The sequence below is a fragment of the Trichosurus vulpecula genome, chromosome 4 (genome assembly GCF_011100635.1).
Source record: "Trichosurus vulpecula isolate mTriVul1 chromosome 4, mTriVul1.pri, whole genome shotgun sequence".
Lineage (NCBI taxonomy): Eukaryota > Metazoa > Chordata > Mammalia > Diprotodontia > Phalangeridae > Trichosurus > Trichosurus vulpecula.
In genome coordinates this window covers 241,215,624-241,242,676 of record NC_050576.1, presented here as the reverse complement: position 1 = coordinate 241,242,676, position 27,053 = coordinate 241,215,624, and the positions used below count along the sequence as shown (strand labels likewise).

At 37.0% G+C, this 27,053-nt stretch overlaps 1 protein-coding gene across 1 annotated transcript in view; it reads left to right on the top strand.

Moving 5' to 3' along the window:
- WDR49 (WD repeat domain 49) overlaps positions 1-27,053 on the top strand; it is a 180,397-nt gene that overhangs the window by 141,678 nt on the left and 11,666 nt on the right. Inside the window, exons 15-16 of the mRNA XM_036755673.1 lie at positions 5,614-5,773; positions 19,427-19,573. Coding sequence (XP_036611568.1) covers positions 5,614-5,773; positions 19,427-19,573 — 307 coding nt within the window. The remainder of the gene's footprint in view (positions 1-5,613; positions 5,774-19,426; positions 19,574-27,053) is intronic.

Below are 27,053 nucleotides of genomic sequence, written 5' to 3'. Positions count from 1 at the left end.
TTGTAGCAAGGCCTGACTGGTGGGTAGCAGGGCTGAAGGTCTGAGAGCCACTGCTTTGTCCAAAGCACTTGGGCTTCCTTGCCTCTCAATGGCAGAACTAACCTGGGATCCAATCTCAGGTACTTGTTAACTGTGACCTGAGGCAGATCATTTAACCTCTCTTTATCTCTGTTTTTTCATTTTTGAAATGAGGGAGGGTTGGATGGGAACACTTCTAAGATCTTTTTAAGTCCAAATCTATGATTCTCTGATTCTATTTGTCAGGTTTCTCACTCTCCCTCATACACTCTCTGTTCCATCCAAACTGATTTCACCAGAGCTTGTAGTTAGTCAAGTGCTTAATAAGTTAAATAGTAGGCACATAATAACTACTGAATGAACAAATGATAATTCACAGTCATCAGTTCTACTATTTTATTTTTAGGTCTTATAGATTTCTTTTGTTGTTTTTTTATTCCATAGTAATTTTCTTGATTCACATCCTCTCAAATACCCACTCCCTTTTAAGTAAGAAAAATAGTAAAGCAAAATGGATCAACATATGAACCATGTCAGAGAGTATATTTAACATTTGCACCTGGAGAAAAGAGATACAAATATATTTCATACCCATTCTTCTGGGATGTAGATTGGTTATTACAATTAATCTGAGTCAATTGTCTTTTCATGTTCCTTTTTTCACTTATATTGCTGTACATGATATTATGTTAATTTATAACGTGATTTCATGGACTTTACATTTCATTCACTTATGTTATGTATATTATTCTTTTGGTGCTATTTTCTTCACTCTGTATTATCTCATGAGGTCTTCCCATGTTTTGCTGAATCCCTTATATTAATAATTTCTTATTCTATATTAATGACCCACTTTGTCTGGTGATTCCTCAATTTATGGGTATACTTTTTTTAAAATAATTAATTTTTATTAGTATATTTTATTCCCACCCTCCAGTAATCTGATTTCCTCCTTTATCCCTCCCAGAGAGCTATCTCTCAGACAAAGAATTTTTTTGAGGAAAGACGAAAAAATCAATAAAATAAATGCATTAAAAATCTGACAATATATGCAGTGAGTAGCTGTGAACCTGCCATCTCTGCAAAGGAGTCTGAGTATGGGTGTGGTGGAAGGCATCTTCTGATAGCTCTTCTCTGGGGCTTATTTGTTCTTGGTTACTTTGCAACATTCCTTTTCAATTCTTTTGTGGCTATTTTTTTCCATTTACGTAATTTTAGCCAGCTTGTGAATTTCTCTTTGCCTCTGCTTGCTGCATTTTGTATCACTTGCAATCAATTGGTAAGGCAGTAAATAAGCATTTATTAAAGCTCCTACTTTGTGCCAGGTACTGTACCAAGTGGGGTTCATTGAAGTCTTTCTGCACTGCTCTGTACTCATCATGTTTGTCACTTCTTACAGCACAGTAATATTTCATTACATTCACATCATAATTCTCCATTCGTTCCCTATTCAATGGACATCTAATTTATTTCCAATTCTTTGCTACCCCAAAAGTACTGTTATAAGTAGATTGGTACATAAGGGGCTTTTCTTTTTGTCAATGACCTTATTACTAGAAGCGGAATCTCCAAGTCAAAGGGCATAAGCCATTTTAGCCAATTATTTGCATAATTCCAAATTCCTTTCTAGAAATGTTGTGCAAATCCACAATACATTAGTGTGCCTCTTTCCACAGTCCCATCAATATTAACTATTCTACCTTTTGTCATTTTTGACAATTTGCTCAGTGTGAGATGAAAACTTCGGGTTGTTTTGATTTGCATTTCTTATTAATTATTTGGAGCATTCTTTCATATATTTTTAAATAGTTTTACAATTTTTCTTTTGAGAACTATTTCTTCATATCTATCAATTAGTCATTGTGTAGCACCAATTCTGTCCTGGTAGTAATGATCAAAATCCACAGGAGAGATACTTACTGTCAATATTTCTTCCAGTCAAGCCCATGTCATAAATTGTATCCAATCTGGCTAAGCACTAAAATTGAACATTATTCTTTGATTCAAGATAATATGTGTGTAGCTCACATGTGGATCTTCCCACAACAGCTACCCAGGTTCAAGATACACCAGGGATCCACATTCACTATAAAAACAAAGCCCATGAATCTTGGTATTTTTATGTGTTTCTTTTTACTGGTCTTCCAGAGGACACTGTTTGGGCAATTAAGTAACAAGTATTTATGAAGTACTTTCTAGATTTTAAACCCTGTACTAGGCATTAAGGATACTCATATAAAAAGTATGACATTCCCTGCTTTAGAGAGAATACCATTCTGCTAGTTCAAATATAATTCCTTTTCATATGGAGCAATTTAGTGATAATGAGGATCATAAGAAAGCTATTTTGCATAAAAGAAAAGATTTATATTAATTATTAAAGTACATGAGATATTATCCCTCTTCAAGGTGAACATTTTGATATCTAATAGTTGTAGAAAAAGAACTTTTTAAAAATAAAACTGCATGTAAAGAAACAGTTTTCAGATTAAATTTGAATAGTTTTATACAGAACATGAACTGTGATGTAAATACAAAGACTCAAATCTCCTTGTGAATAGTACAGAGTGATATTTCACTTGGGAACTATTTGCTATTTTGAAGAAACAGAGAAAGATACTTTATTAAAAGTCAGAAAAATGACTGTGATGAAATAATCTCAATGGACGCTCCATCTTAGGGCCTCACATTTTCAGTGTTAGTAAATCAAGGACATTTAGTGAAATAACATTAAAAAAGGTAGCAATATAATATTCCCTTCCTAAGTGTGGGATGTATTCACTCACAAATATATCATCAATGACAAGGACACACTCAGGGAACATGTGAGGAAGAGAGCGCAACAGCGAAAATATGTATGATCAAGGAACATGTATGGAGGGATACTGTGTAAGGCACATGTGTGTCCAGAACACATTCTTGTGAGCACACGTATTGTGAACATGTAAGACCAAAGACACTCACAGAGGCATAATTAACACCTCTGTTGTTACAGAGCCATTGATGGCTTATGTGCATATCCCTCTTGGCCTGTTCCCTGCTAATCTTGTGTGGTTTATAGTATTTTTTTAAAATAGAAAACACTTCAACTACTGTTTGCAAAGCATGTAATTTCTCCCCAGCATATAGACACAGCATGTAATCTCTGTGAGGTTTGATCTCTGCTGGTTTCATCTAGTCCCCATAAGAGTGTCCCACTGGTCTCATGGTTGTAGCTGGTTACTATCAAGCATGGCTTTGCTTGGGCATATGCCTGTGGAACTTCTCTAGAGTACTCAGATAAGTCCCATCTATCACCATAAGAGGAAGAGTGGGTCCCATATCTCTCTGGTATAAAGGCTTAAGTCTCAGATCCTTTAGGGAGTTAGGACCTTCATGCACCTAACATAGAAACAGAGGAAAGCCATTAAGAGCTTTTCTTTCCAGAAATAGTTTATTTGTTCTTAACATCTTGTCTATGATGGATTTTCCACACCAAAGGAAAAAGTTTGCCTCCATGGGCAAAGTTCTTTTAGAACATAGGACTGTCAGGTAAGTTGAACCTTCAAGCATGGTTTGTCTTTTTAACTCTTCTTTCTCCTACTTACTAGGAGAAAGGTTTCTGTCTTAAGCCTCTTTGGCTTAGTGTTACAAAGTCCTTGTAAAGTTTTTTTTTTTCATTTCTGACTGCCAAACAACACACTTTCAGAATTACACCTTTCCAGAAACTGTGATGAGGTATCTGGAAAAATTGAAAGCCAATTCATTTCACTTTTTAGGATTTCTGATTTTTAGAATTTTTGAAGACTCCATTTTTTAAATCCTGAAATTCTTTGTGGTCTCTTATGTAATTATATATATATATATATATATATATATATATATATATATATATATATATGTATACAAGGGTGTACATATGTGTGTGGCAGATGGGGGGGTAGTTAAAACCCCTTAGGTGGAGTAACCAGTCTATCTCAATTATTTGTTGCAATTTATTGTCACTGTCTTTTCTCTGTAACCAAATTGCATCCTGCGCCATCTCCAGCTGTTCTGGCTCTGGAAGAGAAAGTGAAGCTGGTGACCTTGCACAGCCCTCCCTCACTCAAATCAAAGTCAACTGCAAGTCACGTCATCATTTCCCTGATGTCATGATCCTGTTCGAGAATGAAGGACAAACATAACAACAACCAAATAGCCATGAGCTTTCCTACATGTGAATGAAAAATAGTTTTGTGAAAATGACAGCCCAGATTGTCTGCTACTGGTTAATGTCTCATTAGTATTTAAAGTCAGAGAAATAAGAATGGCTTATCCACTAGCTTAAATATAATTAAGACAACTGCCAAAAGGTAATGAGATTTTTTTTTCAAGTGAGATGGAACAAGCACCAGCTTGAATGATATCTGGAACCACTAGAAAACTTAAAATAGTCAAAAAGCAAATAACCTTGGGAAACCCTGAAAGGCACACCTCAGAAAGTGGAGGTGGCCTTTATTATTAGGCTTCATTATAGGTTGCCATGCATATGTGATTAGAGTCTACAATGTGGGCCCAATACTGAGATTCTTAGGCACTTTATTTTTTTAGTTGTGAATTTTTTTTCTAAATAAATATTCCTATTAAGAGATATGAGCAACAAACCATATGCCCATCAGTTGAAAACCCAAAGCAATGGTATATCAAAGTTGTGGGGCAATGAGCCCCATTGGCTAGAGAATTGGCTCCAGAGATAGAAAGACATAGGTTCAAATCCTGCCTCTGATATATCTTGGCAGGGTGGGGTAATCCTGGGAAAATCACTGCATCTGTTAGGACCCTAGGCACCTATCTAAGATAATAAGCTGCAGAGAAGGTGCATGATTAGATGGAGTTTCTTGTGCCAATGAAACCACAAGACCAGTCCCTAGCTGTATTTTAAAGTAATAGAATATTATTGGGCAGTGAGAAATGGTGAATTTCAGGCATTTAGAGAAACAGAGAAGATAAGCAGAGCTAGCACAGAATGAAATAGGCAGAAACTGAAGAATACTCCACAATAAATATATTAATGTAAACCAAAAGATCACCAAAAAAAAAAAAACAGTAATTAAAAAATCAGTGAAGGTTCTACAGAACATATAACGAAATATCCCTCCCTCCTCAGTAGCAATAGAGGTCAGAAACAACTAGGGCAGAGTGTTGGCTACGTTATCAGTTGGTGTAACTACTGGATGTTTTTACTTAATTATTTTTCAATATCACAAAGATGGGTTCGATGTGGAGGGAAGGGGGAGCATTTTTTTCACAAGAAATGAGTATGATGTAAAGACAGAAGATATCAACACAACAATTGGCTTTTTAAAAGAAATATGATCAGAGCCTGTGAAAGCCATCCATAAATTAAAAAAAAACCACATCAATATCTAGAATGGGTTTTCAAGATGGATTTACCACTTTGTAGGTAAGATGGAGAGAAAGCAGTTGTCAGAAAATCAATGTTGTACCCACCCCCCCCACCCAAAGCTTTTTTATGTGTATAAGTGCACATCTTGCCTGGAAGAATTTTATTTTTTTTTTAAATCAGGAATAGCGACTTGATTTTAACAGTTCAAGCAAATTTCTTCATCCTTTCAGAGAGAACACTGGCGAATTAAAAATAATGTCCCCCTTCCTCAAAGAGATGTGGGAGAACTTCCAGCAATTGAAGATGTCCCAAGAGCAATTGTTTTACCGCCTGAGGAAGGACCTTTTGTGGTCTCCACAGAACAAACTGGGTTTGACATGAAGGATAAAGGTGACTCAAGCAGCATGTAAGTCATTTTTCGGATTCGATCAAGTGTTTTCTACAACAGGTGTATTGATATATATTGTAGGTCAAGAAAGGAAATGTTAGTGCATATCCCTGCCCTCTGGATGCAGAGCTTTGGGTGAGAGGGTAAGATGGACAGAATTCTCTGTAGGCACTATGTGCAGCTTTATTTCTCTAGTAGGACTCACTGAGGAAATGGATTGGCATGTACTCTGAGGCCAGATTGGTTTAGTTAATCCCTAAATAACACTGGGCCTTGTCCACAAACACACAGGACATCTTTCCTTCTCCTCCTCCTCCCTCTTTTGCCCATTGCTACTTGCTTCAAATTAGTAAGTTCCCTTAACGGAAAGTTTATAGTGAAATTCCTTTTCTCACTGAAAAGTTGAACTTTCAGCATTAAGGGGAGTGATGGGGGGGGGGTGCGCAGAAAAGACCTCTTGCCAAAGGTAGGATTCTACCTGAGATGTGAAGAAAGCCAGGGAAGTCAGGAGGTGGCGACAGGTACAGGCATACTTTGGAGATATTATGAGTTCAGTTCTAGACTCCTGTAATAAAGTGAATATCACAATAAAATGTCACATGAATTTTTTTGGTTTCCCAGTGCATGTAAAAATTATGTTTATATTATATTGTAGCCTATTAAGTGAGCAATAGCTATTATGTTTAAAAACGTACATGCCTTAATTTAAAAAATACTTTATTGCTAAAAAATGCTAGCCATCACTGGAGCCTTCTGTAAGTCATCATCTTTTTGCTGATGGACAGTCTTGCCCCCATGTTGATGGCTGCTGACTGATCAGGGTGGTGGTTGCTAAAGGTTGGGGCGGTCATGGAAATTTCTTAAAATAAGACAACAAAGAAGTCTGTCCCATCAATTGACTCTCCATTTCAGTTGAACACTTAGAAGCCATTGTGGGGTTATTAATTGGCCTAATCTCAATATTATTGTGTCTCAAGGAACAGAGAGACCTGAGGAAAGTGAGAGAGATGTGGGAATGGCTGGGTTGGCAAAGCAGTCAGAAGACATACATTTGTCGACTAGGTTCACTGTCTTATATGGTCAGGGTTCATGGAGCTCCAAAACAATTATAATATTAAATCAAAGATCATTAATCACAGGTCACCATAACAGATATAATAATGGGAAGTCTGAAATATTGTTAGAATTACCAACATGTGACAGTAGAGACATGATGTGCCCACATGCTGTGGGGGAAATGGCACTGATAGACTTGTCAATGCAGACACAAACCTTCAATTTGTTAAAAAAGATCAATACCAGGGAAGCTCAATAAAACAGGATATGCCTGGACTTAAATAATGCCAAGGTTGCCAGCCAGTGAAGTTGGAAGTGAGAATTCTGGGACAGCTAGTGAAAATACAAGTAAGTTGGGGGATGAAGGGTCTTGTGGGAGGAACAACAAATCCAGCATCACTAGATAACAGAATACACAGAGGGAATAAGATGTTTGGAGACTGGAAAGGAAGCCAGGAGCCAGGTTAGAAAGAGTTTTAAAAGCCAAACAGGGGACTTTATACTTGATCCTGGGGGTAATAGGGAGCCATTGGAATTTATTGAATAGGGGTGTGTGGCATGGTCAGATATGCACTTGAGGATGAGCAGTTTTCAGATAGCTAAGTGGAAAATGGATGGGAGTGGGAGTTATCAAGACAGGGAGATCAACCAAAATGCTATTTCAATAGTTCAGGCAGGAGGGAATAAAGATATGCTACAGGGTGATAAAAGTATCAGAGGAGAGAGAGGCGTGTGTGTGTGTGTGTGTGTGTGTGTGTGAGAGAGAGAGAGAGAGAGAGAGAGAGAGAGAGAGAGAGAGAGAGAGATAGAGAGAGGGGAGGGAGAGAGTTTGCAAAGGAAGGATCAACAGGATTATCAAAGGATTGGCTATGTGGAGTGAGGGAGAATGAGCGAGCAATCCCAGATGAAACCTAGATTATGAGCCTAAGGGACTGAGAAGTAGGAGGGCTGAGAGTTATTTGCATAGAAATAATAATTGAATAACAGGAACTGATGAGACATCAAGCAAAAATTGTATAGAGGAAGAAGTGAAGAGGATCCAGGTTGGAACTGTCAGGACATGCCCCTGGTTATCAAGGGCAGATTGGATGAGGCTCCAACCAAGCAGACTAAGAAAGATTGGTCAGACAGGTTGAAGGCAAAGTAAGGGAGCAGCGACACAGAAATCTAGTGAAAAGAGAGTGTCAAGAAGAGGATGATGGACAGTGTCGTTTCCTGCAGAGAGGTCAAGAAGGATAAGGGCTGAGAAAAGATCATTAGACTTGGCAATTAAGAGATCATTAGTGATTTTGAAGAGAGCTGGTTGAATGAGCTCAGAAGTTGGAGTTCAGAGAGTTTAAAGAGAGTGATAGGAAAGGAAGTGGAGGCACAAATAGTAAATGGTCCCCACCAATGGCATCATACCTTTGACAATTTTCTCACCTTTGGTATAGGGAATTCCCAGTGGGCAAACTCCTTCCAATGTACACTAATCTGAAACTTACAATCTCAGACAGTTGCTTCATGCACCCAGAGGTTAAATGACTTGCACACAGTTGACCACTCTTTGAATGGATTGCATTTGAATACTTCCTTCCCCAAATTGCTTTGCATTTTGTATGTAGAATGAATGTGAATACACTGATATACACACATGTGGTTTCATCATTTAGAATATACTTTGAGGGCAGAAGTGGTTTAATTTTTGACTTTACCCCCAACAACTGGCATGTTGACATGTCTGGAATATAATAGCTATTTAATAGAAGCTTATTTCTTGATTGAATAATACATTAACCCATTTGTAGCACTAATTTTAGCCTGGAAATAATGGGAACCCTAACCCTACCTACTTAGCCCTGCCCCCAAAATGCTGTTAATATTTTCCCACTCAGAACCTAATCTTCACCACCATGATATCTGACAAAACCTTCTAATATAACATTTACCATTCAATCCCTTTATATAATAGCTTTCTTTAATACATATCAACTTATGTGTTAAAATAACATAGTCTTCAATACGTTTTCTTTTGCAAAATATAAACATCTATTTTTAAATAATGTTTCTCTTCCCAAAGGACAACAGGTAATAATTTGCAGTATGCAAAGAGATGATATTTTTCTTTCATAAATCCTTTAAAAAAATCGAAGCAAAAGAGGTCACAAAAGATGAAGACATATCACTGGAACCTCTAGTACCGCTGCCATCATTTTCTGAAATGTGACTAGGAAGCTCATTTATAAAACTTAAGAGTTCAATGAAATTATCAACTCTCTAACATCTTTTGTTGCCAGAATCCAGTACTAATGGGGTTACTAGAAATCAATTCTAAGAAAATACAATTCTGAAAAATGTTCCAATTTTATTGAATCAAGGCTGTTAATTCAAGGGGAGAACCTTGTCAGCTCTCATGCCACTCAAAAATATAAAGGAAAAAGAAAAAGAAATGTGAGAAAGGATTTTAGAAAGAATGAGATGAAACATGTATGGTAAAGTATTAAGTCATAATACAAAAAAGGGAGAAAGGGAAAAGAAAAAAATCAAGAGAAACAACAGAATGAAACGTTATCTCCTGAAGAGCAAGGACTATTGTCATTTCAGGTAACTTTATATCCCCAGCCCTTAAGAGGGGCTAACACACAGTAGGTCCTTAAAAAGTAGTTGTTGTTTAGTCATTTCAGTGTTGTCCAATTCTCTGTGACTCCATTTGGGGTTTTCTTGGCAGAGATACTGTGGTTTGCCATTTCCTTCTTTAGTTCATTTTATGGATGAGCAAACTGAGGCAAGCAGTGTTGAGTGACTTGCCCAGGGTCGCACAACTAGTAAATGTCTGAGGTCGGGTTTAAACTCAGGTCCTCCTGACTCCAGGCCTGGTGCTCTATTCACTGAGCCACCTAACTGCCCCTAAAAAGTGCTGATCAAATTGAATCGAATGAAAAGAATGTTCAATAATGAAACGAAGAAAAGTGTTTAAGAAGGAAAGATGAAGAAAGAAGTGAAAGCTTTTTTTTAAATTAAGCTATGTTCTCATCTTGAATTCTCATAATCTTTCATGGGATTAATAGCTTGGTTGAATATTTTCCTTTCTGCTTATACAAATAGTGCCTGGTTTCCATGGTGCTCAAAGTATTTTATATTTTACTTAGAAAGTAGGTGGGAAGGATATTAACTTTAAGTCCTGGGAAACATATGAAGATTAGAATTTTTCTTTAAAATCTTGCCTAAAGGCCTCAAAGTAAGTTAGTAATTGAATTAAAAACACAATATAACTCTCTCATTTCCAACACCTACATATAGCAAGCAGAATGGCCTATCTCTGGAAAAACAAAATGCAGAGGAGAACAACGTACTGGAAAAAGATATAAGACAAACACAGTACAGTATTTCTAAACTAACTGAAAATTATTTCAAACCTGGACAATTTCCAATAAGATTGCTACTGTTCAACCCCATTTGGGGTTTTTTTGGTAAACATATTGGAGTGGTTTGCCATTTCCTAGCTCATTTTACAAATGATAAAACTGAGGGAACCAAGGGTTAAGTGACTTGCCCAGGGTCACACATCTAGTAAGTGTTTGCATACTTAGTGATCATGGAATCATGGAATCTTAGAGCTGAATGAGAACTTAAAGATCATTTAATCCAAACTTTAACCCAACAAAAGAAAATTCCTTCTTCCACATTCTAAACAACAGTCATCCATCCTCTGTTTTAATACCTCCAGTGAGAGAAACTCACTTAAATGTTAGTAAATTCATTGTTGGAAAATTCCATTGTTATTGACCATGTCTAAGCAACATGTACTAACTTGTAACTTACATGAGTCCAGTTCTGCTTTTATGAGCAACAGAGAACAAGTCTAAGCCCTCTTGTACATCAAAGCTATTCAAATATGAGAACATAATTCTAATTTCTCCTGTTTAACTTCACATTCAATTCAATTAAAAAAGCATGCATAAATACTTTGCTAGCCACTGGAGATTCAAAAACAGAAATGGTAAACAACCACTTCACTTAGGTAGATTACATCTATCATCTAATGCAAACAGATAGTACATCCTAGATATTTTGAGGAGGATGACAGCATTAATAGGGAGATCAGGGAAAGTGCTGGATAAAAAAAATGACACATCGGTTAAATCTTGAAGGGATTCTAAGAGGTGGAGGCCATGTAGGAATACTAGAATAAATTATAGGCATGGGGGATTGCCCGTATACAAAGTTATACGAGGGCTGGCAATTAGAAACTGGGTTAAAAGCTTTAGCATCGATGATTGATAGAGGAATTTCAATTAATTCTAGCCCATCTAGGTGAAAGAGAAGGAATACTGAGGCAAAGACTTTAAAGACTATTGAGATCATTACAAGCCCTCCAAATTTATGGTAGCATCAGGAGAGAATATGATTGAATAGTTTAAGTCTCTGGGCAGCTTATTATCCTAACAACACATCACACTTGAGAGATGGTCAGCAAATAAAATTTGAAGGGCAATAGATATACAGAAAGAGAAATACACAAAAGATTGAAATCGCCTTTAAAGTCATAGGTAAAGATGAAATGAAACATTTGGGAAAATGACAGGTGAGTTTTGGAAGCTATCTGTAGCAATAACAGTCTCTGAAATTTGTGACAAATGACAGGCTGTGATGTCTGCATGAGTCATTGAAAATTCAGCCTGAAAAATGGCACCCTAGTAACTTTGGGGTGGGTGTGGGGTAGGTGTGAGAAGACAAATCTCCTGACCTTGGCGATAGTGGTGGAATACAGAGTGAGTTATTAGATCACAGATCATAGATTTAGAGGTCATTTTATCCAACCCTCTCATTTTTAGATAAAGAAACTAAGGCTCTGGAAGGATCAGTGACTTGCCCAAAGTCACATGGTACTGAAGCCCACATCTGAGTGCAAATCTTAACTGACTTATCTATACAGTAGAGAAGGACCCCATAGCAGAGGAGTTTTCAGATGGTGACTGGGGGACATATCCGCCATACTCTCTATGGTAGTTGAACCTTGGGAGCTACTGCATATTAAGTGGAGCTATCAGGTCAAGGGTTCCCTCATCCTGCTCTGGTAGTTCCTACTAATATCACGGTTGCATTGCGGTGGGGTGTAGGGCTATGCTGTGGTCTCGGACTGAGTGGCAAATTGAGAACCCCATTAAGGATGCTCTGATACTGCCTATCCCTCCCTTAAAAGCAAACCTTATGTGACCATGTGAAACTGCCTTCAGATTCTACATCAAATCAACAAAGATTTCATAAGCACCTACTATGTGCTCTAGCAAATCATCATCCTGCATGTTTTGTAATATTGAGAAGCTGGAGCCTTGCCTTCATACATCAAATGACCCATTACTGCTCTCATACTGCCCTATTCTCCCCCCGTCCCTGACATGGACACAATAGATAGAATGGAAAAGAGCCAGGCAAAAACTTTCTTCTTCATGGAATGGATTGGGTGAATTATAGTATCCTGACATATGGGCTTTTTGGGTTGTGTGGCCAAGTTTACACTGATTAGTGCAAAGTCGCAAAGGCTTTCCAAACTTCATTTTCAAACATCTCTATAATACTTTGTATGTTTTGCAAAGTGCTTTTCACCTAACATCCTTGTTTTGGTTGTTATTGCACAAATAATGTCATTACCATTTACAGGTGAAAAAACCATGGCCAATAGTGTTGAAATGGCTTGCTCACAGTAGCCCAACTCGCATGTTTGGTCCTGGGGTAGAACTAGGAGCATGGGGTAGAATTGCAGAACGGTGGATTTAATGGATGTTAAGGGAATGTTTTCTGTCAATAGGAGCCTTCCCAACATAGGAAACTGAGGTAACTTAAGGTTAAGTGACTTGCCCACAGTCACCATAGACTAGCTTTCCATTTGCTGAATAGAAAGTAGAAGAGATTCTTTATCATTTAGGAGACCTCAAAGGTCTCTTCCAAATTTGTTTCCTTAAAACAGATTTCCTTTGGTTTTCTGTATTTGACTAGACATCTCGGTAAATATTTTGTGCTGAGGACTCACTGTGGTATGGAGGGGACTTGGGGTTACAAAGCTTATCCCAGTAGAGTACCAGCTCTGGTAGCTCTTACCAAGCTGTAAAGGCTTTCAGTTAAGGCCCTTTTCACCTCTCACCTGGACTACCGTAACAGTCTCTATTTGGTGTCCCTGCCTCAAGTTTTTCCCCATTAAAATCCGCCCTCAATGCAGCTGACAATATGATATTCCTCTGCCCAAGATGCTCCTGTAGTGATTTCCTATTACCTTTGGATGAAATTGAAACTCCTAGGTTAGTATATAAAGCCCTTTATAACCTTACATTATCTTACCATTCTAGGCTCATCACCCATTACTCTATATCTTCCTTGGTCCCTCCAAACTCACGTTCTCACTATTCATTACTTGAGACACTCCACATCCCAATGGGTAACATTAGCTGTCCCTTATTCTTGGAATGTACTCCCCCCTCAGCTGCTAGTGTTCCACCCTGCCACCCATAAGAGTATCTTGCATGTGATTTACATTGTTTTGTCCACACACACACACACACACACACACACACACACACACACACATATATATATATATATACACACACATATGAAATAGATGTCCATTGTCTTATGTTAGAATACAAATTTGATGAGAGCAGAGACAGTTTAATTTTTAGTTTTGTATCTCTAATGCCTGACACATATGCATGAAAGATAAAAGTTTCTTGATAGATTCGTAATATTCTATGTGTCTACTGTTGGATAAAACAAAGGAAGATACCAAATATTTAGTGAACATTTACTATGGGCCAGGCACTTTGTTAAGTAGGGATACAAATACAAGCAAAAAGAAACACACTGCCTGCCCTCAAGGAATTTACAGTCTGATGGGGGAAGACAACATACAAAAAGGCACTGGAAAGTGGGGCATTGGAGAAGCTTGAAGGTGCCTGGCATGGTATTGAAGACCAGAAAGTTAGACACAGCTGGGAGGGACGTAACATTTGGCCAGCCTGAGCCCCTCCCCTAAATGTTGGAAAACTAACCTAGCTAAGTTTGGAGAATCCCCTTCTTATCAGAGGCTTGGGCACAGGCCATGAGGGCCCCCTCTTCAATTTATGAAAACAACCTAAGGCATGGAGCTATCTTGTGGAGGAGTATTTGCATTCACAAAATGAAGAATCCTTCAAGTATTGAAAGACATATAAATTGTAATAACCAATAATGAAAGGTACCATGGTCTAGTGCATGGAGGCCTGGCTTTAGAGTCACGACTACTTACCTTTATTAACTCTGTGACCATTGGTAAGTCACTTAAGCTCTCTGAGCTAGTGTGGATGGAGGATAATAAGGATAATGATTCTAATGCATTTATTACCCATTAGGATTGTTGTGAGAATCAAATGGAACACACACACACACACACACGAAGGATGGCATCTGTTATTGTCCCTGGTATTTCAATTCTCATTAGCACAGTAACAGATGGAAATCTCCCTAAACATGTGAAACACTTTACCAAATTTAAAGCACCACATAAATGTCCTGTTATTATTTCTATTAGTATTATCACTGCTTCTACTACATAAAACTCTGCCTGCCCCATACTTCCTGTTCTGGCAACTAACTGGTTTCCATGGAAATAAAAGAGTGTCTTATTCTTTGTTCAAAACAGTGATGCTACCAACCAACGAGGTTGTGGGTACACTCTTTTAGTTGGTTTCCCAGTCATGGAGTTTAGGTGGAATTTGTATCAATTCACGCCTTGTCATTGGACTGGTGATACATATCAAGGAGATCATGATATCTCTGGTGGGGAAGGGACCTCACAGCTCATGTAGTCTCTTCCAATTGTCTCATTTTACAGATGAGAAAACTGTAAGCAGGGTTAAGTAACTTTACTAAGGGCATGCAATTGGTAGCAATACTAGAAACTCAACTCAGATCCCTTGTCTCCAAATCCCAATCTACAATCTTTTCACTATACCATGAAGAATAGTCAAGTGCCCATCTGGTACAATTCTAGTAGTTCTAGAAGCACCCTACCACCAAGAAGAGATTTCCTTCACCATCTTACTGATACTTGAATTACTTAATTAGGGGCAGAACATTTTCTAATACAATTAGAGATTGCATATATGGTACAAATACCCCAGGAGAGAAAATAACTTGACTGGAATTCATAGAGATGTATATGACTGTAGATCCCTTCCTGAGCACAGTATAGGTAGGGATAAGAGAGAAGACAAATGACTGAAGTAAGATGAGGGGACAAAAGGGTATAGAAAAGGGGCAGCAAGATGGTGCAGTGGATAGAGTACCAGCCCTGGAGTCAGGAGGACCTGAGTTCAAACCTGGACTCAGACACTTACTAGCTGTATGACCCTGCATCCTAAGAAAAAAAAGAAGGTCTAGGTAAGGGTGGGAGAGGAGGCAAAAAGAAGTAAAGTAGGTAAACTACTTTATGGTTTTACCAAAGGTTAGAGTTAACTGTCATTCAGTCTTTCCAAGAAATAAAATGTAACATGGCCAACTGAGATTATTGATACAGTTTATGTCTATGTTTAGCTATAAATAGGTAGCATAGCTCAGTGGATAAAGAGCTCCCTTAGGGACACAAAGATCTGAGTTCAAGGCCTGCCTCTGATGCCTATTAGCCTTGTGACCCTGGGTAAGTCACTGAACCTTTAAAAATCCATAGGTGACTGAACATATGCAAACCTGAAGTAGAAGAAGTTCCTCATCAAGAGTTCCCTATACTGATGAAGTCAATGGTGGGGTCCAAAAAGGGATGAGACAACAAAGAAAACAGAAAGGAAAGCTGGAGTATATTGTCCGGGGATAGGGTGAAGAATCGATTGATGAGTAAATCCATGTAATGAGCTGACAGAGCATGAGCCTTTGGAGTCATCTGACAGGAACCTTTCCTTCCTCATCCCCCATGGAGAGTATGGTCATACAGGAATGGACACTTCTCCCTTTTGTTCTCCAGGAGTATTTAAGGACAACTTGATATGGAAGCTTGTGGCATAGAAAAGCGTGAGCTTGCATACAGCCTCATGTGGACTCTCCAAGTCCCAAAGTTGGTAGTAGCTGGAGCGTCGACATAGTTCTTGAAGAAACATGTGGTAGGAAAAGATACATATTAAATTACATAGACTGAGATGGTAGTTCATGGGCAATTAGACAACATTCTTGAACACTAATGTTGTATTGTGTGGATGGGAGGGGAGTGTATAGATTTTTAATTTTTATTTAGTATGATCACAGAATCTAGCCTATGAGTAAAAAAAGGGAGATTTCTTGGGCAGCTCTAGCCTCGAAGGTTGACTAGGGAATGGCTTCAAGTTTGAGATTCCCCAAGTTAGAGAGTTTAGGTATTGGACCTTCTAGAAGAAGAAGAGGACCACCCACGTGGTTCTCAAAAGACAAGGGGAAAGACAAGGACTGCCCATATGGCCCCTACAGCTAAAAGACTCAAGCTACATCATGGGGAATGGAAGATGTGATTAGGACCTTATCACTCTCCACTCCCTTGCCATTAAAGTGACACATTAAGTCTGTGCAGGTCTGATGAGAAGGGGCTTGTTTATCCAGCACCCCAAGGTATGTTTATCTTCTCTGGGGAGTCATACTACAATTCTTGGGAGACTGTGCTCCAGCTACCCAGGAACAATGTGAGAGATTCTCCTTCCTAGATGTTCTGATACCCAAATTTCAGTAATCTCTAATTTGGGAATCTCAAACTTTGAGCCATTCCCAAGTCAATCTGCAATGCCAATGCTGCCCAAGAAATCTCTCTTTTCTCACTAGAAAGCTAGATTCTGTGATCGCACTTCCTAGGAAATTTAAAGTGAATATACCACCCTGCCCCCTTCCTCCCCCACTGAAGTTCAAAAATATAGTCTAATTGTCTATGAATTATTTGATCTCAGTTCATGTGGGAGAGCACTTATCTTTTTTTCTGCTATGTATTTCTTCAAGACATCTATCAGTGTGCTCCATTTGCTAGCATTATTCAATGTCAAAGTATTCTTCCAATTCTACCTCCAAGTTTAATTCTTTTTCCAAAGGCAGTTTATGAGCTATTTGAGTGTGTTCTATGTTTTCTATATCTGTTTATGAGCTCTCGTGAGCCCTTGGGTGTCTTGTGTACTTTCCCTGTTTATGGGCTTCTTTAAGTCCTTTATGAGTCTTACATTTTCTGGAAGTGAAATAAGGCTTTGACATACTCAATACATATACTACCTTGAATACTTATGAGGGAGCTGAAGAACCCTTTTATTCATATTTGGAGAAACCAAGATATGAATTATGCCAATGCTTTATTTTGATATTATCTCTGGAATTAACCATGGAGTTTGGGATTGATGAGCTAAAAAGAGAAATTGACTTTTGCTAGTCATACCCCAGGACTGAACTTTGTTTGGAGGAGTCCAGCGTCACTGGGTGGGTCTTGGGATACAATTTACAATTGAATGCTCTAATTATAGAACTTTAGAGGCTGCCAGAGACCCCAGAAATCATATAAAGTAATTCCTTTCACTCTACAGATGATGAGGTTGATATTCTTCTAAGAATACTAAATAGTAGAGCTAAAATTTAAACAAAAGTTTTCTGACTGCATATATGCTGCATATTCAATGGAACATTAACTCCTTAGAACACAGTGTTGGGCTTTCGTTTAACTTTGGATACTCAATACTCCGTATGTAGTAGATACTTTATCCACCATACCATTAGGCCTCCTATGATTTGCTTAATAAATACTTGAATAATTGGTCTCAGAAACTGTGAGCTTATTTGTGTTCTTTGGGGACAATTATGAATCATGCAGTCAGCTCAAATATATATTACATTGATGAATCTACTGCCAATATTCAATAATTTGGGCTGAATTTTTTTTTGCATATTTTCCTCCCTGTACCTCTCACCCTTCATGGCTGTGAATAGGGTATGGTATATTACAAAGAAGGACTTTTTAAAAAGAAGCAAAGACTTTTATTCCAAAGATTTTGACTTTTTTTATTCCATTACCCAAGTAATATATGAATCAAAGAAAAAGTGGCTGGGCCATGTAGTAAGATTGAGGAATAACCTTTGTAAACTTCATGTACTCCACTAGTATTTTTTTGTCATGGATGAAAAATGAGAAAGTTTTCCAGCATGGTGGGTGGACTCCCAGTTCATATATGGAAACACATGCACAAGATTGGCATGGGATGGGCAAGCATAGATGAGTTGTGATTAGCATCATGGGAGAAGCAACATGGCACTTTCACTGGGTCATCTAAGTATACCTTTCTCAGTTGTGGTAGAGAATTGGGCCTGGCCCTTCTCTATCTCCACATTACCTTGAGACATTTTATTAAAAGGTATGATTTGGTAAGTGCCCAAACAGGGCTAACAAGAAAATAAAAATATTGATTCCTGAAACAGAAAACACTCTTCTAAGCGGCAAATGTGTTGTTACTCTTCATTTGTAGTTAATATTTTATTCCATAACGGATTGTTTTGTCCAGGCTCAACCCAGGGGAAAATAACAATTCTGGCACAAACTCTAAGGAAAGCACAACTTTAAAGAAAACGACATACAAATTCTGCCGCAGTCAATTGATACCGAAGTCATCAAGTGAGTACTTATCATTAGCATATCTTTCCCATCATTAGGAAGCCATCAGTCAGTAACAAGCATTTATTAAGTGCTATTATGTGCCAGGCATTGGGCAATGCTAGAGATTGATCAGGTTATGAAGTGCCAGTGGATTTACTGATTATAAAAGAACTGCAAAAAGTAAGTCAAAACAAAGGTCATCTTCCCGTGCTGAGTTATTTTCTCTAGGGACTGAGATGGGAACTGGTTTATGGTTCACATCATAGTCTATAATAATGTTATTTCTCCTACTGCCAATCTTCTCTCTGCTGAGGACTGAGGGAAACTTCACTGCCAGAGAAATCAGTTGTTGTGTGAGGAATTCAGCCTGAGCTATAAAAAGATCCACTGTTATTTGGTAACATTAAATAGAAATTGTATAGAATGACATCTTGAATTAAGCCTTTGTTTATTTTTTTTCCCTCATCTTCTATCACATGAAGTAGAAGTCTCAATTTCTCTTTTTTTGGTCCAAGTCATTTTTATGGGAATAATTAAAATGGATTTTCATCACCTTCTGCACATATTCAACACAATAGAGCTACCTTGGTTAACATTTCAGCAAAACTAAAGAGCTCTTCCTAGCTCAGACCTTTCTGCTTTCTATTATTAAGGAAGGGCTTATTTCTCTAGTTTTTAAAAAGACTACACAATGAACTCTATTTCTTAATAATAGAAAAGAAATTGGAGATTTTCCAACATGGCAGAATCCTTGTTTCTATGTGAAAATGACTAAGGAATAAAAAATAAAAATAAAATGAATGGAGGGTGTTTGTCACTGTTTGGTCCCTTTGAATAATAAAAAAAAGGACCACTGATTCAATTGGCCCAGCTGTGTTTACAGAGTTTGCCGAGCCCTGCAGCTGCAAGGGCTGAGGAAGGCGAGATTTGGAAAGTTCATTTGACTGGAAAATTCTCTTGATTCTGGGGACTTAATGATTTTTTAAAAAATCCTGTTGTTTTGAAGGTACATTTAGGTCATTACATATCGGAACCCTAGAGGAGGTGGCAGAGGTGAACAAACCTGATTTCCTTGTCAACCCTGAGAAATATTTCAGGGAAAAGCCAGAGGAGGGATGCCTTAAAAACCTAAAGATTGCTTCACTTGCAGAAAGTAAGTTTCCCATTCTTATATCTTTGTTATTCTCTCCAGGATGCCCTTCTTGTTAAAAAGGAAGAGAAATAAAAGAAAGAAAATGATTGGTTCTTAGCAACGTGGGTTAAGGTGGAATGGGGTGTAAAGTCAGATGCTAAGACAGCTGCTGATACATGCTCTCTGAAAGGGCAGCCAAGGGCCTGTTGAACCATGCTAAGATTTGAGGCAGAAACATTTTATTTGGCAACTTTTAAAAAGTCAGGACAAACTGAACATTTCTTATTATGATTCTGCCATTGATAAGCTATCTTCTCCCAAATAGCTTTAATTAATTTTCAAAATCTAGTGGACCAGAGAAGAAGAAATGATGAAAGAGAAAGTCAAAGACTGGTTCCTGGTGCTCTGATCTTGTTCTTGTCATGTCAGATGCTATTTCTAGAGGATACTTAAGGGAACTATTTTGAAGCATTGTACCCTTAGTAGTAGTAGAGATACATGATGATAGGATAAGAAAACTCAATTTGGAAAATACACATAATTTTTTGAGCATTCTGAGAAAAAGTGGGTGTGAAAGGATGTGTTGATTTTCCTTAGAATTCAAAATTCTTTTTCTTTCTCCTCACATAAGGGACTCTAACTGAATTTCAAAAGAGGGAGACAATAGTTGTTATATAAGAATGGAAAGCCAAATCAGAGGTATCAAACTGGTGGCCAGAAAAACTCCTGAGTGAGGCCAGATTAAAATGTGAATGGGGAATGTTTAACAAAATGAAAAAAATAACTTAGATAATACTAACTTGTGGTTTTCTAGGTCAATATATCTCTTGTGAGACGTTTCTTTTTCTTTGTCTTTAATTTTTTTAAATTTTAATTTAAATACAAAAAATCCCCAAGGAGAACATGTACATAGCACAACATAAAAAGGATTCAATATTAAACCATGAATTTCAATTTTATACTGTTTACTTAAAAAAAAAACTATGTGATAAATACTACACATCATTTTAAAGCTATCATGCTTTTCCATGTTCCTTCTAAGTTTTCTTTTATTCTCTGCTACTATGCATTTTTATTTTTTTTCTCTATTCCTCTTCACCCTGCCCTAGAGAAGGCAACCATTACAATAATATGTATAGGTATGCATATGTATATGAATTTATGCATTTTTAAAATTTTTTCTAGCTCAGAAATTTTTTTTGTAATTTTAATTTAACAAATAGACAACTCTAGGTAAAAAGGTTATTTTTATTATATTGGCTGTGCCTACCCATGAACAATTAATATTTCTTCAATTATTTAAATTTGACTTTATTTGTATAAAATGTGTTCTATAATTATGTTGATGTAGTTCCTGGGTTTGTTTTGGTAAGTATACTCCCGGGTATTTTTTTCTGTATACAATTATTTTAATTGTATCTTATCTCTTACTATCTTTTCTTGAAGGGTTTTATTGGTGATATATAGAAATGTATAGATATAGATATGTAGAAATGCTGGTGATTTATGTGGGTTTATTTTATATCTTGCTACTTTGCTAAAATTATGCTTTCCACTAACTTTTTAGTTGAATCTTTAGTTATTTTCCAAGTATATCATTCTATTGTCTGCAAAAGAGATAGTTTTGTTATTTCATTGTGCACTCTGATTATTTCAATTTGTTTTTTTGTTCTCTTATTGCTATTGCTAACATTTCTGATACAATATTGAATAATGCTGGTGACAATGGGCATCCTTGTTTCACTCTTGATCTTATTGGGAAGATTTCTAACTTATCCCCATTATAAATCATACTTGCTGATGATTTTAGGTAGATGCTTCTTATCATTTTAAGAAAATATCATTTATACCTATGCTTTCAAGCATTTTTTAAAAATAGGAATGAGTGTTGCATTTTATCTAAAGCTTTTTCTGCATCTATTGATATAATCATATATTTTTGTTACTTTTGCTATTAATATAATCAATAATGTTAATAGGTTCTCTTATGTTAAACTACCCCTGCATTCCTGGTATAAATCCCAGTTGGACACAATGTATAATCTTTGTAGTAAAATGTAGTCTCCTAGCTAGTATTTTATTTAAGATTTTTGCATCCATATTCATTAATGAAATTGGTCTATAAATTTATTTCTCTGTTTTTGTTATTCCTGGTTTAGGTATCAGTACCATATTTGTTTCATAAAAGGAGTTTGGTAGGACTCCTTTGCCTGTTATTCCAAATAATTTATTTAATATTGGAATTAACTGATATTTTAAATCCAATTAATCATGTAAATTCATCTGGTCTTAATTTTTTTCCTCATTTTTTCCTTATTTATGGGCTGTTCATTTTTTTCAGAATAGGTTTATTTTGATATTCTATTTCCTCTTGTGTTAATCTAGGCAGTGTACATTTTTGTAAATATTCTTCCATTTCACTTAAATTGTTAAATTTATTGGCATATAATTGTGCAAAATAACTTCATAATTGCTTTGATTTCATCTTCATTACAGGTTTATTTACCCTTTTCATTTTTAATACTAGTGATCTGGTTTTCTTCTCTCTTTTTAAAAATCATATTAATAAAACCAATTTCTAGTTTTACTTATTAATTCAGTGATTTTCTTACAATCAAATCTGTTAATCTCACCTTTAATTTTTAAGATTTCCAATTAGGTATTTAATTGGGGGGTTTTAATTATTCTTTTTCTAGTTTTTTTAATTGCATACCCAATTCATTATTGTGCTCTTTCTCTATTTTATTGATATAAGCATTTAGAGATATAAATTTTCCTCCGATTACTGCTTTTGTTGCATGCTATATAGGTTTTGATATTTTTTCTCCTTATTGTCATTCTCTGTAATGAAATTACTGATTATTTCTATGATTTGTTCTTTCATCTATTCATTCTTTAAGACTAGGTTTAGTTTCCAATTCGTTTTTAATTTGTGTTTCCATCGTCCCTTATTAGATATACATATTTTGTGTATTGTCATCTGAAAAGGATACATCTAATATTTCTCTTTTTCTGCATTAATTTAACTATAAAAGTTTTATTACCTAATATCTGGTCAATTTTTGTAAAGGTACCATGTATCACTGAGAAAATTCCTTTCAGCTGTCTTTGTCTCATGTGGATTACTAGGCTAATCAGTTTGGAGTTACTGAAAATGTTATTGAGACTATACAGCCATATTCAGGACGTTAGTGAAAAATAATGTTGTCTTCCACCTAGAGTATCTGGAGCACCTCACCACCTATAGAGAATCCTTCCATTTAAATTCTGTTTGGACCTTCTCCATAAAAATGATGAACACTTTGGCCAGCAGATGTCTCCCTGTTTTATGTCTCATCTAACATTGATAATTAGAATATCATTGAACAAAGTTACATCTATCAAAATGTAACCTTTTTATCTGTTACATTTATAAAAAAGTCTTACATGTTCTTATCATTTGCATGGGAGATTCCATATTAGAGAACAGCTTTTATATGTATTCTGCTTTATTGGGTGTAATTCTTTTTTATTGTAGCAGGATGGTATAATGGAAAAAGAATACCAGACTGAGTCAGAAAAGCTGGGTTTGAATCCCATTCATTACTGTATAATAATGAGCAAATTATTTGACCTCCAAGAGATTAAGTTTCTTCATTTGCAAAATATGTCTAATGCTCCTTACACTTCCTACCTCACAGAATTGTGAGTTAAGTGTGTTTAAAACCATAAAGTACTATATTAAGTGCACTATTATTATTAGTCAACAAACAATGAATACAAAGGGATCTTGAATTGTCTATATTTTTCAAGCAATTCAAGTGTTCTATGGAGATTTGGTCTGCCACAGAAAATAATCTATGGAATCTTGACTGTCTTTTTCCCTTACTTCCATCAAGATTTCTCTGCATATATGGAGAGGTCATTTTTGTTTAAAAAATGATATGGAAATGAGAAAGTAGGTTTATGAACTAGTAGTTACTGATGTCTTCTCAATCACCTTCTTGAGGGTAATAATACCATTCATTATTCTCCCCATTCTTTGGACAAATCTTGAAAATAAATCCCTCAGTGCTTTTAAAAGTGTTACCTTCACAAATTTCTTCTTTGAATTCCTGATTAGGTCAAACTATTCTCAATTTAATTCTCTTAGATATCATTTTAATTTCCTGATAGAATTCTGTAATGATTGAGTTGTTAAAACTCAAATATGGTGGTTCTACTGACAGTTTAATACTTGACAGTATTAAAAATACTGGCAAGTCTTTTCACTTGTTGCTATATACATTGTCCTACTTCTGGTTTCTTTTATAAATGTCCTAGTGATCATCTAGGGATGATTTGATGGGTTGTGGGCCAAGCTTTTGAAAGACTCTTCTTTTTCTCCACTAATTTTTTTGTCTGTCTTATGAAATGATACTGCTTATAATCATACACGATCCTAACCTGTAATGTTTGGAAAATTATCTGAAGTTCTATTGTGTTGTCTTTGGCTGGCATACCACTCCAGTTGGTAAAGAGATCAAGCAAGGGCATATTGAGGCAGCTTTTGGATTCTTGCTCTATATCATTGCCATGGTTTTATTCAAATTAAATTTCCCTAAAATTTATGATACTCAGAGTCGATGTCTTCACTTTTGTCCATTTTCCAAGTTTTTCATAGTTAACAGAGTATTTAAATAGGTCATTTGTGTAATTGTAACTGGTGTCATTTTTATCCTTCTAGTTTGGTGTTGATTTTGACACCTTCTGTAACTAGTAATTGCTCTAAATGCATATAAACAGCTGACTATAGATGAGTCAACAATCATTTATTAAGTACCTACTAAACATCAGGCAAGGAGGTAAGTGCCAGGGATACAAAGAAAGGCAAAAACATTGACTCTGAAATGCTTTCCACCTCAGAAATCACTCTTTTTCTCCATTACATATATATATATATATATATATATATATATATATATATATATATATATATATATATGTATGTATATATATATATATAGCCATTTTTTATAAATTAACGGTATTCATTGCTTTCCAACTCCTTTTTTGGATAAAGTATTCATGTTATACAGGTGTATATCTTTCTAGTAGTACAGAATTTTTTTTGGCTTTTAATCCTTAATATTGAACAATATTTTCCAACATGATCTATCATCCTTGCCTGTTCCTGCTTTCCCAGTGAAGCTACTATATTATACCTTAGTATAATATGATTCATCATTCTCTGTATAACCCAGTGTCCCAGCACCTCTAGCTCTGGATTTATAAAGACTAAGTTCAACTTTCCTACTCCTTCTACTACTTCCCTCCCCAACCCCACCCCCATCCCCAACCCCATCCCCGTTATGCTTCCTGAGCTCAATATGTCTCCATTCAGAGCTTGTTGTTAGATATCTCATAATGTAGGTTATGTCTTCATGTCCACATATGTGGGTGAAAGTTCCTTGGATTCCATACAAACATCAAAGTAGCAATGTGTGATGGTATCACATAGTTTTTATTCCACCCAACAGGAAATGTAAAATCCTATTAAGGACTCACAGTAAATCATACATAGTCAATGTGATTCCTGTTATTTCTTCAGTGCATCCCATATTTCTCCAGGGCCTGTGTAGTACTTCAGATTCTTTCTAGTACCTCCACGGGCTTTGGAATTCCTTCAGAAGTAAAATCAACTTTGAGTTTCTAGTGAGGAAACTTAAAATTTTAGTGAGTATCTTTGTCACCTCCAGGAGGTTTTCAGGCTTATAGAACTATCCTGAGTTCTTCGGCTTCCCCTCAAAGGAAAACACATTTGGGGTTGTTAGACAGACTGTTCATTCCCAATCAGATCTATATGTTTCAGTAATTCACAGTAGGAATAAGAGAGAATAAAGTCCAGTTTTTTTTCACTCCTCCATATCATAGCCTAAACCTCCTTACTGTTCTTCTTCTTTGGGGACCACATGAACCATTCTCTTCTCCCAAAGATGCTGGCTCTGCCGAGGAGCTCCCCTTATTTTGCTAGAAGGCTAATCTACAAACTCTAGGATTCAGGGTTGCTAGGGAGACAACCATAAAGCTGGCAGTACCTAGTAATCCCCACTCCTGTAAGACTAGGGTTTAGGAAATATCACACGTAGGTACATGGTTTCCCTTTCCATAACTGCTGTAGCTCAGGCTATGAAAGCATGACTGAATTAGAAGCATTTATTAAACACTTACTACATGCCAAACACCTAGTTCAGTGCTGGGCATACAAATACAAAAATAAGTCCTTTTCTTCAAGGAACTAACATTGTAATGGGGAAGATGACACATAGGGCAGAGAGAAGGTCAGGGATAGGAAATGTGATCTGGGAAGTCACAGTGATGGTGAATAGAACAGGAGGGAAATAAACTGACATGCCTTTTCCATAGGCATTAATAGTGTTGATATTGATATAGTTCTCTTCTTAAGAAGTAAAGGTCATACCAGTGTTTCTTCAAGGCCAGAGTCAGAAATTTCAAGTCAAGGCTGTCAAGCCACATGGATGAAGGCATATGAGACTCTCATGTACCTGTATCCCAAGGTTGCCAATTTGTAGCATTGGATTGGGACTTCTTCTTCCCCAGGTTCTAGGTTAACTCTTAGCTCTGCTGAGTATTGATTTGATTTCCTAAAAGGAAGAGAAGACGAAAAGCTAGAAAGACTGACTGTGACTGCTCCAACCCACAAAAGTGGGTGTCTTCTCTCCACAACAATTTGGCACAAGCAATTCATGCCCAATCATGGAGACCCACCTCCCATGAGAAATGAAGGGTCATGCCCTTATCCTGCACAGTAAGATGCAAAGACTCACTTTCCTATAAATTGATCAGGGAACTCCTATCAAAATCCTTCATTTAATCTATATCTAGGGAACAGAGCAAAGATGGTGACTGGAAAGCAGGGACTTGCCTAAAGCTCTCCCCAGGACCCTCCAAACACCTATAAAAATGGCTCTGAACAAATTCTAGAACTGCAGAACCCAAGCAATAGCAGGGGGAAGCAAGGCTCCATCCCAGGACAGCCTGGATGGTCACTGGGTAAGGTCTATCACACTGTACTGGGAGCAGAGTGGATCAGAGCCCAGCTTGGGCTGCACCTGGACCAACCAGACCAGGAGCTGGGCAGAACAGGCCTTAACTCCCTGAATCAGGGCGCTGTGGCAGTTACCAGACTTCTCAAACCACAAACACCAAATACAACAGAGAAGGTTAGTGGGAAAAACTGCAGGGGATAGAGGGAAAGGAGTTCACAGTTAGCCACCCCCCTGAGGGAAGCAGAGGTGGTGCAGCTCTGAGGCTGCTTACAGAGCTACAGCTGCAGTTGCTTCTGGCCTCAGGTCCACCTGGTGAAAAGAATTAAGTGGTGGATCAGAGCAGAAGTGCAGAGCCTGCTTAGATCTGAGTCACGGTACACGTTGGCAGTTCTTGGGGGGCGGGGAGCACTGCTGTGGCAGAGCTTGCAGTGTAGAAATAGGTCTGAAAACAGCAGCACAGCCCCTCAAGCTTG